This window comes from Osmerus eperlanus, chromosome 15 (assembly GCF_963692335.1).
Source record: "Osmerus eperlanus chromosome 15, fOsmEpe2.1, whole genome shotgun sequence".
Taxonomy (NCBI): Eukaryota; Metazoa; Chordata; class Actinopteri; order Osmeriformes; family Osmeridae; genus Osmerus; species Osmerus eperlanus.
Window position 1 is genome coordinate 2,936,593 of NC_085032.1, and position 14,772 is coordinate 2,951,364.

The window sequence follows — 14,772 nt, forward strand, 5'->3', positions numbered from 1 at the left end:
AAGGGACAAGACAGTTAGGCTGGCATGCAGACAGTCATAAAGATAGACAGATAGACAGTAAATGGTGGAGAGAGAGACATACTGACAAGTGGACTTGTCAGTATGTTGTAAATGGACTTACTCCAGGTACTTGGCCCAGTAGGCAGGTTCAGACATGGCCATGAAGCAGCAGTTGGTCAGGATGGTGCACATTATGAACAAGCTGAATAACGTGCAGTCGGGTCAAGGAAGTATATCACTCTGTAATAACCTTTACATGAATGCACATGTATCTGTCCATGTGCTTGATGATACAGGAAGTGAGTTGAGAAAGATGGTGTCTCACAGGAAGTCATTCTGAATTTACTGCCTGCTGTGCATTGAGGTGGACTAGCCTGCATCCAACCCTACAAGTCTCCCATATGCAAACCTATCACAATGATTGATATCTGATTCAGAGATAATTACACTAATCAATATTGTAGAAGGACAGAGCTACCCAGCTTCAATGTCTCTCCAGGTTGCGACCGAAGGGGACCTAAGTGACATGGATAAATATACCTCTGATGTTATTGCTGGAATACACCACCATGGAGCTAACAGCATTACTCCCCCCCCCCCCCCCCCCCCCCACACACACACATACACACACTCCCAGCTCACTCTACAGTCTGGCTGACTGACAGCCCTGGCCACACCCCTCTATTAGAAGCCCATTAGACAGCCTGTGGAGCTCCAACCTGCAGTGATGGAGGACGGAGGAAGTGGGTAGGAGGGAAAACTTAGTTTACAATTCTTAACTGTTACTTTTCAGGTCTCTTCTGATCATGGCTGAGACTCATCAGTGTGCATAGACACACAGTTGAGAATCCCCTCTCTGTGCTCTTAGAGGAGTGAGAGTGTGTAGAGTCCACACCCTTCTCTGGAGAGAAAGTGCTTTTCCCTACTCAGTAGACACCTACTAGTGTTAGCACACAAACACACACACAGTCCTGCTTCTCTGGCGCCACGGCGTACAGACATGTTGAGGTGGTGGACTTGCAGGAGGGAAGGAGGGGGTGGAGGACGCAGGAGGACATGAGGGAGGAGAGGGGGAGGAGGAGTGAAGGGGAGGGGTAGATGGAGGAGAGAGGACCAGCTTTTTCCCATGCTTACTGACTGGCTGTCTGACTGCTTTGGTGGCTGACTGGCTGACTAACGGGCTGGCACACTACTTAGCTGGCTGACTGACTGACTGCTTGAATGACATGCTCACTAGCATGACTGATTGGCTGACCGGCTGGCTGGCTGGCTGGCTGCTTGGCTGACTGACTGCCAGACTTACAGCTTGGCTGACTTGCTGACTGACTGATTAACTGACTAACTGGCTGACTTGCTGGCTGACAACATTGCTGACTGGCTGCTTGGCTGACTGGCAGTTTCATCCTCTGAGATCCAGTGAGCCAGGCAGATCTTTTCACCCAGGGTTACAGTTACTCCCTGGAGTAAAATCCCATAATGTCTGTTTCCCAACAGCCCTAAGCAGCAGTGTGATGTGTCATGACTTACAGTAACAGTATTATGAAGAAGCAGAGTTCATCACACACCAACATTATACAGCTGAATGGCCCAAAAAACAACACTGCCTGAGTCACAGCCCTGAGCCCATTATAAATTCACTGGATTTACTGCACCACTGTGTTCATCCTTCAGCCAGCATCTCCAGTAAATATTCCATAACACTGTGTGAATATTTAAGCTATAACCTCCAGTAAATACGCCACAGAAAAAATCTGGTCATTCAGTTTTCATCTCCAGTGTTGTGACCTTTCATTAGGGCCTCCTAGACAGCTAGCTTGGGTTATTTATATTGTTACATGCAGTCACATTAACAGCTTGTGTTTAGGATGCTGTGACATAAAGAGTATCACAACATCAGATCACATCACAAAATCACAATACAATTACACAACATAACATCACAACATCAGATCACATCACAACACAACAACATGTCACAACATCACATGAACACACAACAAGTCAATGCGACACAACATCACAACAACACATCACAACACAACATCACATGGTAAGATACAACTAATATCAACTCAATGGAATGGTCCTATTAGTGTAGAGGCTGTTATTTAAAAGACAGCATGGATAGAGACAGTACATTTACATTTAGCAGACACTCTTACCCAGAGCGACTTACAGTAAGTAAAAGGACATTTCCCCAAGGCAAGTAGGGTGAAGTGCCTTGCCCAAGGACCCAACAACATTTGGCAGAGCCGGGAATCAAACCAGCAACCTTCTGATTACTAGCCCAATTCCCTAACTGCTCAGCCATCTGACTCCACAGTAGCATTGATGCAACCTTGACACAGTCTCTGGGTTTCCTCATGTTAAATAATTGTCCATCAAATTTATTCTCACAATCTACATTTTCGGAAACAGCACCATTATGTGTGTGGGTGTGTGTTTGTACTACGAGTGTGTATGTGATTGTGTGCATTGAGTGTCTTTAGACAACAAAAGGATATGAGTGGACTAATATCTTTATTGAGGCTCTTCGTACTGGATGAAAAGGGCTAAAAATATAAAGGGCTGCAGTGGCACTGAAACGGAAGATGGCCTTCCCTTTATTCAGCACTATAAAAGTCTGTGGAGAGGGGAGAAGGGAGAAAGGAAGAGGATGGAGAGGGGTAGAAAGGGAGAAAAGGAGAGGGAGAGGAGGGAGAGAGGGAGAGGATGGAAAGGGGGAGAGAGGAAGAGGATGGAGAAGGGGAGAGAGGAAGAGGATGGAGATGGGGAGGAGAGAGGAGGGAGAAGAGGGAGAGGGAGAGGGGAAAGAGGGAGAAAAGGGAGAGAGTTAGAGGGAGGCAGGGAGAGAAAGAGAGAAAAATAGAAATGGCGAGGGAGAAGGGAAGAGAAACATGCATCACGGTTAAAGAGCAAGGCAATAAACTAACAGTGACACCTCCCCCACACTCTACACACACACACACCCTCTCTCTCTCAGACACACACACAAACACACACTCACACACACACGTACACACAGAACAGCCAGAGGAGCAGAGCTTGCTGTAAAGCCAGTGGTCAAAGCGGACAGACAATGTCTAGATGAAAGACCAGAGTCAGATTCACTAGAGGGTCAACATCAGACATTCTCCCCCTCTCCTCTCCTCTCCTTATGTGACTGAAGCAGGAGAGAAAGAGAAAACAAATGAGAGGGAAAAAAAGAGAGATGGAAAAGAGAGTGAGAGAAAAAAAGGAAGAGAAAGAGCCGGGGCTGCACTTTTCATGTGACTCACCCCATTCACCAGTCATCCCTCTCTCCTCTCCTCCTTCTCAAACTCCCATCCCTCTTCTCGTCTGTTTTTCAAGTTTCCATCCCTTGCTTGTCCCATTCTATAAACTCTTTTGACACTCATCCCCCTCTCCATCTTACTAAAGGACTAAATCCTCCTTTTTCCTCTCTGTCCGTTTCTCTAAAGCTTCGATCCCTGCTGCACTTATCCAGTATCACTTCCCTCTCCTCTCATTCCCTGTCTCTTCTCCCTCCCTCTCTCCTCTCCCTCCCTCTGTCTCCTAGACCATCCCGGTATCAGACAAGACAAGAGCAAAACAAACTTACACAGAGACACCCCTCTCCCCCTAGTCCCAGTCCTCCACACCCACCCTGTGATTCTTATGGTAGTAGGGGTCAATGTCCTCCAGGGGCACCCCCACCAGCCCAGACGGGATGTCCCCAAAGATCCGGGGCAGCTGTTTGGACGCCTCCAGGTCTGGACGAGGCTTGAGCTCGTCCACATCTCCCAGGTCCTCCTGGGGGGGTTACATAATGTTTACCAGTCAACAGGCTCTGTGTCTGTGTAGTTTCACCAGAGGGGTATTCCAGGTAGCGGGTTTAACAAACTCTGAGGCTAACCCTGAACTCTGAGTTGAGTTACTCTAAAATGGGAAACTCCGAAAACCAGAAAAGCTGACAAAGTTCCAGAAAAGCTGATTTGAATTTGTTAACTCAACTCGGAGTACGTCATCTCTGAGTTAAGCGCGGGCATGAGAACTATTAAAAGGCAACAGCATGTTCAATGTTATATTAAATATGAAAATATACTACAAACAGGTAAGACATATTTTGCTTAGGCTATACGCTTGTGATTGTAGCCTCGACGTCACCTTGGTTTTAACCATATATCGACATGATACAAAGTAAATATCAATTGGTGCCTATTTCAACTTGTAGTAGCAGTTTCCCCCAACCGAATGTTTTTCATCAAAGGATGATGATGATGATGATTAAGATGACGAAGAGACATTGACTGCTGCCGCAGAAATGGATGCAGATAATTATGTATGGTAGCTACTGGTAGTTCTCTTCCCATGTACTTTTATTTACAGGCTTGTGTGGAATTGTCAGTTACACTGACATTATGAGAATAATGAATATAAAAAACGATTTGCACATTCTGATCCTGTTGAACAGAGCATGAATGCAGTATACAGTGAGATGTTCATTTAATGGCAGGTAAATTCTGCATGTGGAACGGTGAAATGTAATCCAATCTCAGGTATTCCCAGTTACAAGTAATTGAGTTGTAAAAACTGCACCTCATGAAGAAAGTACCAAAAACTGACCAAGAGATGGTGTAGGCCTACTTAGGGTAGAAGAATAAAGGCTAATCTTGAAAAATATTTACTGGAACACCAGTTACAGGAGGATGCATGGTCACATGTGATGTTAATTGTAGGAACAATAGCCTATATGAATATTAATTGTTGAATTTGCTGAATTTCTATTTTGACCAAGAGATGGTGTACGTAGCCAGAAGAATAAAGGCTGATCTTGTATCAACCTGCCCCCACCTCTCATATGGTAAAATATGGAGTTACTGGATGGACCCTCAACTTGATGGCTCTCACACATCATTGTGTAACTTACTGTAGCATTGCTAGTCATGTTGATAAGTAAGGGTCAAGATTGTGATGTGATTAGTTGTTCTTGGGTATAAACGGAATTGTGAAGCATCTGTGGATTCTTGATCTCCTGAGACCTTCTCCTCAGTGATTATTTGGTTAATGTTAATACACTGTTCAGTTTCCCATCTTCCTTCAAACCATAGGGGAATTAGTTTCGGTTGTTTGGTCAATATTGACCCCCTACAATCTTGAAATAGATTTGCTGCCTAGATTTTGGGAGCGCTAAGTGGAACAGCTTGATTTTCGCCCCACGGAGCGAGAGAGAGAGAGAGAGAGAGCATATGAGAAGTTTGTTTTGTAAATGGGACCAAAATCGAAATTGCTCTTTTGAGAAACTGTAAAAGAGGAGGGCAACATGTAAAAATGAATACTAACCTTTTTATGTTGCCTCTTTACTTTGATGTTGGTCCAAACTTCTCGTATGCTCTCTCTATCTCGCTCCGTGGGGCTGAAAATCAAGCTGTTCCACTTTTAATTTGAAGTGACCGGGGGCATGTTCCATAAAGCAAATTTAAGCCACGCATGTCAGTTATTTTCCCGTTTATTTTGTAACTCGCTTATAGAACAGGCCCCCGATTTTTGGACTTTTATTTGGTATTTTACCTTACGGCATGCACGCGACCTCCGTCATGAATAGAAAAGGTACTGTAGCGTGGTTTGCTCGTTTAAGATAGAAATACTTTATGTGATACACACAAGAAATCACAATTGTTTTTGAAATGACTAAATACTGTTATAAAAGTAATTGTTCTCTTTTATTAACCCGTTAAGGAGTAGCGTCACACATATGTGATCGTTCGAAAGCGGGCCCCACAGAGTACCGTCACACATGTGTGATTCTGAACATTCCAACCGACTATTTTCCGATAGACAAAAACTATATGACAAACGCTATAGTATGGCTTCAAAATCTACAATTAGGAGGCTAACAAGTAACACTAGCAGGTAGTAGCATTGCTACGAGTATTATGCTAGGTTGCTAGGTAACGGAAGCTAACTAAAGCTAGCTAGCTTCCGTTTTGGAAAAATAACTCACTCTGGTGGAAGCGTCGGTAATATTTAGAACTCACTCCTTAAAAGGTTAAGGACAATATGAGCGAATACTTTATTGTGATAGGTTGCTGAGATCGACAGAATGCCGGGAAATTCAGTATGGGGGAGTGTCTCCACGACTGCGTGCTCACATGTATGCAAGAGCTGTGAAAGTACAGACACGACTCCCCGGTCTCTTCATTCATTCTCTTCATTCATTCTCTCCTGTATTCACAGGTAACAGTAATCTGCCAGTCCGACCTCCTGAGCCGAGGTCTGCAACAGTTTCTTGGGGGCTCGTCCGGGATCAGTTCCACGTGACGTGTGGAGACTGATCCAAAAATTACTAAACCGCGGGACCAGGGAGACATTGAAGCGAGGGCTGAGGACAGCAGCTGCGACGTCTACTGCGGCAATGGGACACAGAACAAACCAGGATAGTTGAGAAGACTGCTGTCTTAACCTTGAGATCAAGGCAGTGACAGAGGGTGACGGAAAGTTACATCATGGCAGATAGTACGATGAAACGCTTGATGTGGGCCATCAGGAAGGACCTGGTCACAGTACCTGCCGAGGAACTGTTCCGCGTCGTCAAGATTATTGAATCAATGCCAGGGACAGACTCATCTGAACTAGATCTGGAGGACAGTGAGTGTAGTTTCGAGTATATCAATGCTTTCATATCGAATGATCTCCTGCTTGAAGCCGAGGACCAAGATATGAGTGAACTGTTAGCGTTACAAGACACTGGAAGTTCAGCAAAACAGACTTGCGATGTGGTACATACATCTGATGTTGATGCATACACTCACATTACATCTGTGTCACATCCACATGCCATTGAGGTACAGGCAACACCCACTCAAAACACTGACCGGGCTGAACCTGTAACATGAGAAGGCGACACCACACCACCTGTAGGCCAAACTGAACCACCCAAACGGGTAGTCCATGACTTTGCATTCCCCATGAGAGGACTCTCATACATTCAACCACGTGAGTTTAAGATACATGTGGGCCATATTGGGGATCATTCATCAGATATCACATACAACAACGTGTGCCGGCAGATAGACAGTTGTCGGCGGGAGAACTTTAGCGAGGCCGATATTGTCAGAGGGGTGCTGCTAATCATCAAGCCAGGAATTTTTAAAGACATGTTAATACAGAGGTGAGGCCACTTCGGGAGCTCCTTGGATCTGAAGACGATCTGGAAGTCTATGCTGTAAACTTGCTAAGAAATGAGGACCCCAGCTTTTCCATTAATGTCCCATTCCTGTTGAGTAAAATGCCAATTGAGAGACCACTCTTGGGTTTCAACTTAGTGGAAGAACTGATTCAAGGGCAGTCTGAACGACTGTTGCCAACACTTACCTAACGCACTTAACCTCCTTGCTGGCGGGAGCCATTAATGTTTCGAACGAAAAGGTACAAGCTCTAGTCAAAGTGGTACGGGCAGTGGAGGAAGATTATGGAAACGAACGCTTGAAAGTCGGCCAGAGAGATGCTGTAGTACTGGCAGGACAGGTGGCCTGGTGTGAAGTGCAGAATTCCTTCAGAGATGGCGCAGTCAAACTCAGTGTTCTTATTTGAACCTCATGAAGATAGTGCTTGGACATTGGAGAAGGCCTCTTAGAGATAAGACCCCAAAGGGACTCTTGGGTATCCATCCCCATCGGAAATAGCACAGGGACTAACGGAACTTTGCCGCGAGGCACAGTAATTGTAACATTACAGAGTATTTAGAGGATAGTGGATTCTGGGCAGGCGAATGAGTTGAGACCTACAACAAGGACCCAAGCTGCGACCACCCAAGGGGACCAGGAGAAAACATTGTTATGGCATCCACCCGTCGATCTAGAGCACCTGAATGATAGCCAGCAAGAGACTGCCCGGAGGATGTTATATGAGGAGTCCAGGGTGTTCAGCAGAGACGACGATGACATTGGGTGCATACCTAGCTTGCAAATGCCAATCACGCTTAGTAACGATATTCCAGTCCAAAGGGCGTACTCAACAGTACCGAAACCCCTGTTCAATGAGGTAAAGGGCTATATACAAAACCTCCTAGCAAAGGGGTGGGTTGTTAAATCAAAGTCACCATATTCTGCTCCAGTGGTCTGCGTCCGAAAGAAAGATGGCAAGCTGAGGTTCTGCGTTCATTACCGTCTCCTGAAGAAAACCATCCCTGATCGACACCCACTACCCAGGATACAGGATCTGATCGACACACTTGGAGGATATTCTTGGTTCAGCATCCTTGACCAAGGCAAAGCCTACCACCAAGGGTTTATCGCAGAGGGCTCCAGACACATGACAGCATTCATCACACCCTGGGGGCTGTATGAGTGGGTCCGTATCCCCTTTGGACTATCCAATGCGCCTGCTGCCTTCCAACGCAACATGGAGGAAATGCTTGACTCGCTCAGGGATGAGTGTTGTATCCCATATTTGGACAATGTCTTATGCTATGCGAGGTCGTTCAAGGAACATGTTGAGAGCATCCGTAAAGTCTTGAGAGCACTCCAGCAGCATGGCGTCAAGTTGAAACCTGAGAAGTGTGAGATGTTCCGCAGTGAAGTCAGGTACGTTGGACGCCTAGTGTCGGCTGAGGGAGTGTGGATTGACCCCAAGGACCTGGAGGCTGTTCGGTCCTTAACGGGCAAGACTTCCCGAACGGTGGGAGTGAAAAGGAGACTCTTAGGGTTCCTCAGCTACTACCGTGCCTTTGTCCAAAACTTCTCCAGGGTCACAAAACCCTTGTATGAGCAGTTACAAGCAAAGCCTGAGACAGCACGGGATTCACACAACAGGAGGAAATCTAATGGGCCACAAGTTCCGTCCAGGACTCCAATAGAATGGACCAGGGAACACCAACAGACCTTGGAAGAGCTAATAAGCATGCTACTAAACCCACCTGTACTGGCATACCCAGACTTCAACTTGCCCTTTGCGCTCCACACCGACGCATCCGAAATGGGTCTCGGGACCATCCTGTACCAGCGATAAGAAGGGAAGTTGAGGGTCATCGGCTACGGATCTAGGACGTTGACGGCGGCGGAGAGGAACTATCGGTTACACAGCAGCAAACTCAATTTCCTGGCCTTAAAGTGGGCGGTGTGCGAGAAGTTCCGGGACTACCTGTGTTACGCCCCGCACTTCACTGTGTATACTGATAATAATCCCCTGACGTATGTGATGAGCACAAACTCAACGCAGCAGGCCATCGGTGGGTTGGGGAATTGTCTGACTTCCGGTTCGAAGTCAAGTATCGGCCAGGGAAAAGCAACATCGATGCAGATACTCTGTCCCGCCTTCCCCTGGACATAGAAGCATTCGAGTCTGAATGCACTGAAGGATTACCCTCGGGAGCAGTACAAGCGGCGTGGGAAGGGAGTCAAATGGCAGAGAAGAAGGATGTAGCCTGGGTTGCTGCCCTATACATGTCCACGGTGGAGAATGAACCACAACCGCCCACCTCCTGGTGGTCATGGACCATTTCACAAGGTTCGCTCAAGCCTACCCGAAGAACAAATCGGAGCGGACTGCAGCTGAGCGCTTGTTCCAAGATTATATTCCACGCTTCGGTTATCCGGCCAAACTACACCATGACCAGGGCCGCGAATTTGAGAACGAACTTTTCAGAACTCTAAGACGGTTTGCTGGGATCGGTCATTCCCGAACGTCACCATACCACCCTCAGGGGAACCCAGTTGAGAGATTTTATCGGACTCTCCTACAAATGTTGAGGACACTGACAGACAAGGAGAAGGAGAGATGGAAAGATCACTTGCCCCAGAGAGTGCACGCGTACAACTGTACGCGGCACGAGTCTACATCCTCACCTCCCAGTAGATCTGATCTTCAGTTTGGTGGGAACAACAGATGAAGTCACACCAAAGGGGTATGCTAACAATCTGCTCCGACAGTCGGGTCCTAGCCATAACGCGTTGCAAACGCGTCCAGTGTAAATAGGGCAGGGACGTCATTAGACCCTTTTTACTGGGGCACGTGCCCCAGTATAAATCTGCTGTGCCCCAGTAAAATCTTAAGTTTGAGTTTTAACAATTTACTTTATTAGTCAGTGCATTAATTTAGATTGATAATCTAAATTTAAAAAAAAGCAGTATCCCAATCAAAGCTTGTAAAATCAAAGCAGTTTAACCGAAAACACAAACTAATGCCCGCAGAATTCCATGTTAGCGCACTCTTCTGAGCTTGCCAAACTGCAGCACGCACACAGAAATCCAGGTGTAGGACTCGGCACACAAATCAGAATTGAGGTAGGCTAAGAAAACATTACAAAACTAAAGAAAGTTTCTAAATGATTGGCCTACTGATCATCATAATTTGACTAAAACATAAAAACAATATTACATGAAGCTCAAAAAAACAGTATTTGCGCTCAAATGCACGCTCGCATTAACTATTGATGTCCCTGCCAAAGCTGATAGTAAGTAAGTAAAGTTTATTTGTATAGCACCTCTCGCAGATAAAAATCACAAAGTGCTTCACATGATGATATCAAACTTGCATCCCTGAACTGTTGTACAGTGGGTTAAGCAAGGGGAGTTTCTATAGCTTAGTAGTGTATTGTGCGCAGCAAGCTTGAAAGAAAAAAAAGGGATATGAATATGTACCTCAGTAGAGTTTTATGTCTAACAATGCCTCTGGAATAGGGGGTAAACTGCCTGTCAACCAGCTAATTATTTGCTGATTTTTGTTATTAATTATTATCAACCCCACCCTATCAGAGGTGTAGGCCAGACATAGCCCCACTCTAACAGACCTAGCCCCACCCTATCAGAGATGTAGGACAGACCTAGCCCGCCCCTATCAGAGATGTAGGACAGACCTAGCCCCACCCTATCAGAGATGTAGGACAGACCTGATAGTGCTTGGCATGCCGAGCCTGCTCCTCAGCAACGCGCTTCTCAATGGCAGCCAGAGATTCGCGGGTGAACCGGTGCAAGCTGCCTGGTCCCGGTGGTAGCAGCAGGCTGGCCATCTTCTCATCCTGTCTGTCTGTCCTGCACTAGACACTCTGGAGGGGAGGGAGGAAGAGAGGGAGGGAGATATGGGATTATTCGCTGCCACGTTTATAGCTCCTGAAGGTCTCCTGAAGTTCTCATGGTGATGTTGAGAACAGGCTGGGAGCCCAGGGAGACCACAGGTTCTCAGATGAATCATGATAATATCAGTATAAGATCACATCTCATCACACACACACACACTAGCCATAGCTCACATCCCATCACACACACACACACACACTTTTAATGCAAACGTTACCATTGCGCAGCCAACGTTAAGCGGTCCTATGCTCACGATGGTTTACTTGCAAATTCATACTAGTGATGTGTCGTTTGTGAACGATTCGTTCATTTTGAACGAATCCTTACAAGGACTCGGGAGTAACGAGTCCTCTCAAAGAGTGATTCGTTCATTTTCTCGTGGCCGCGCATCGGGACTGTTGCATAGGCTCGTCCAAGTAAACAGTAATGATTCGTTCATTTCCCGACTCGGTCTTCGGGTACGAGTCTTTGGATCATTTTTCACGTGACCTGCATAGGCTCTGTACTGGTAGCTAGAGGAAACAAACGATTCGTTCATTTCCCGACTCGGTCTTTCTACGAGTCTTTGGATCATTTTTCACGTGACCTGCATAGGCTCTGTACTGGTAGCTAGAGGAAACAAACAATTCGTTAATTTCCCGACTCGGTCTTTCTACGAGTCTTTGGATCTTTTTTCACGTGACCTGCATAGGCTCTGTACTGGTAGCTAGAGGAAACAAACAATTCGTTCATTTCCCGACTCAGGCTTTCTACGAGTCTTTGGATGCTTTTTTCACGTGACCCGCATTGTATTTTTTAGTAGAGAGTATTTTTCATTCCCTTTCGCGTGGCCGCTGTTTTAGTAAGACGTGAATGATGGTTCACGTCTGCCCCCCCCCCCCCGTTGAAATGAACGAATTTTAGGATTTAACTAAGCTTATGCCCTTAACTTAGTAGCTTTTCAGCTTGCCGCAGGGAATTCTGGGTACCAAGAGCAATGCACGAGTATAGGCGATCTTACAGCATTGTGTAACACACTTCGGTTGAGGATAGTATCTCCAGAAATAAAGCCAAGTCACTCCTTTAGTGTCAGAATACATTGTTATGTCTACAAAATTATTTTAGTATACGTTTAGCTAGCTTGCAAATCATGAGGATAGACTATTGTAGCAGACCTTTCTATGTGACAACGGACAAGGGAGTTTTGTCCCTCGGGAGTTGCCGTAGGCTTGATGCTGAAATCAGTGAGGGCTGTTCGAAAGGCTATGTCAAGAAGAGCAGTGGTAAAATACAAGTTTTGAAAAGAGACCGCGTCCGTGTCTTATTGTCCACATGATCATATACAATTATATCTAAAACGAACTTACAAAGAGCTCGGTCACACTACCAAAGTTGAATTAGTAGTGTTAGCGATGCTAGCGTTAGTTTGCTAGCTAGCCTATAACATTTCACTGGGTCTTGTAGCTGTTTGATTAACTGAAATGATTATGAAATGTTATGTTCTACTAGCCATTTGCCTACTTTAGCAAGTCACTGTATTTCCAAGCCCTGATAATGTAACTGAGACGACACAGAAAATAATTCCTCATTCAAGTAATAAGCCCCCGTTCAAGTGTTGAGCATTAAATAGAGATCTTGAAAGAAGCCACTTTTTTGTTCTAAAACCGGACTATAACGCCTGGGACACACTGCCTGCGATCGGCTGCGATCTGCTGCGACGCGCCTGCGATCGCCTGCGAAGCGCCTGCGATCGCCTGCGATCGCATCGCCTGCGATCGCATCGCCTGCGATCGCATCGCCTGCGATCGCATCGCCTGCGATCGCCTGCGATCGCATTGCCTGCTCCTGATCGTTTCGGCAGCTGGTCGAATTTTTTCGTGAGACGCTTGCGAAATCGGCTGCAGGATGATGAAATACACCATATTAGTTGATATATTTGAATAAAAAAACATGTTATTAAGATTTTACTCCATTAATTGTAGACTACGGCGAACATTTGTAAAGTTGTAGACTTTATAATTACACAATGTTGGTAACGAACGTCCTTTACATGTGGTTACCCTGATGAAAACGAATGAAAATAAACGGATTGATCCATTGAGCTAGCATGCCCGTAGTTGTTTTGTTCAGACCTGCAAACTTGTCGCTTTTCGGCGACAATCGCCGTTTTCTTGGTCAATTTGATCATTTAAGTGAATCGTGTAGAACCGGAGAGTTTTTTTTGGGGGGGGGGTGGGGAGGGGTGTAGGCTGCCCTTCTTCTGTATGCCATGCAGGCTTAGAATTGCGAAACATTATTGGATAATTCTTATAATTGACATTTCTCTGGGCCAATTGGAATCTTAGCACTTTTTCTCTTGACCAATCGGAATCTTAGCACTTGCGTCAGAATCTTTAAGCACACAGCGTCAACTGTTACAGTGCGTTTACAATGCAGCGACGCGAATCGCTTGCCATCGCTCGCCTTCCCACAGTGCACCACGCTCGGGGGCGTGTCAGACAGATTAATGCAGAGTTGTAGTTCTCTAAAGTCACTGCTGTAGTTCGTATAATGTCATGGCCAAGTGACAGACAAAATACAACTTTTACACACATTAAGCAAAAATGCGATAAGCTTTCTAGATCTGACATGATCTTATCTATTGCACACAATATGATTTTTTCCCCACTTTTTTTAGACCGAGTGAAAGATTAAATGCCATCCGCACTCTATGTAACCGGTAATGTGGTGGCAGGCCTCTGGAAGTTTCTGCTGGAGTCCCTGTACTCCATAAATGGAGCCAGGAACCCCATCACAGCAGCATACTTCCAAGGTTTATGATTTGTCAGGCCTGCTCCACTCCTGCTCAACTCTTTCTCCTTGTTCTTTTCCCTCTTGTAGCTGTCCCTTAAATTTTTCCTTTTTTTTTTGCAATCCTCAGCTAGAAAAACATTATTTGAAAACTGTTTAATAGACATACACGTTGACATGTGTAAACACGTTGTGTTATATTACTCGAAGTGTCTGCTAATCTGTCGATACAACTAGGGAGTCCCAGCCGGGCTAACTAGCTAGCTCTAGTTACCACAGAACAAAGTTACGTAATGTGACTAGACTGAATTTGAAAGTACAAAATACCCACCAGGAGCACCGACAATTTCGGCAACTTTGCGCCATGCATAATTTTTTATATTAACATCTCTGTACGAATACAGAGACGTGTCATACAGTACTGGGTATCCAGCCACACAAACAATCAGTTTCTCCTCCATCTTGAAACCTAGAAAGCTAGAAATGTTTACCATGGTTGCTACGTTACGAGAAACAAGAAAACACTCCGATTGGCCATCGCTAGCGAAAATCGCTCCTCATTTGCATAAAGTTGAGAAAATCTCAACTCGGTCGCGTCGCTACCCACAATGCACCACGCAAGCGATTCGCCTGGCTCCATTGAAAATGAATGGAAAACATGTTGTCGCTCGCATCGCTGCAGTGGACACGCACTGTAAACGCACCGTTACTTGCACTGGCCAGCTTGCCTACCGAAGTTGAGTTAGCAAATGTCGTTAGCGATGCTAGCTAACGTTAGTTTGCTAGCTGTATATAACATTTCACTGGGTCTTGCAGGCAACTGTGTGTTTAGCAAGTCGCAGTATTTCCAAGCCCTGATAGTTTAACTGAGATGACGCAGTAGATACGACGTGAATATATGTGCTAGGCTGGATTGAACTAGCACTATATGGGATAGACTGTTGCACAG

General features: G+C 45.6%; 1 protein-coding gene across 1 annotated transcript in view; it reads right to left on the bottom strand.

Moving 5' to 3' along the window:
* The window catches only part of LOC134035327 (sodium channel protein type 5 subunit alpha-like), a 214,378-nt gene that overhangs the window by 183,697 nt on the left and 15,909 nt on the right, over positions 1-14,772 (bottom strand). The window contains exons 2-5 of the mRNA XM_062480326.1: positions 10,868-11,023; positions 3,646-3,792; positions 2,505-2,623; positions 122-211 (exon numbers count right to left, since the gene is read on the bottom strand). Coding sequence (XP_062336310.1) covers positions 122-211; positions 2,505-2,623; positions 3,646-3,792; positions 10,868-10,987 — 476 coding nt within the window. The 5' untranslated portion in view covers positions 10,988-11,023. The remainder of the gene's footprint in view (positions 1-121; positions 212-2,504; positions 2,624-3,645; positions 3,793-10,867; positions 11,024-14,772) is intronic.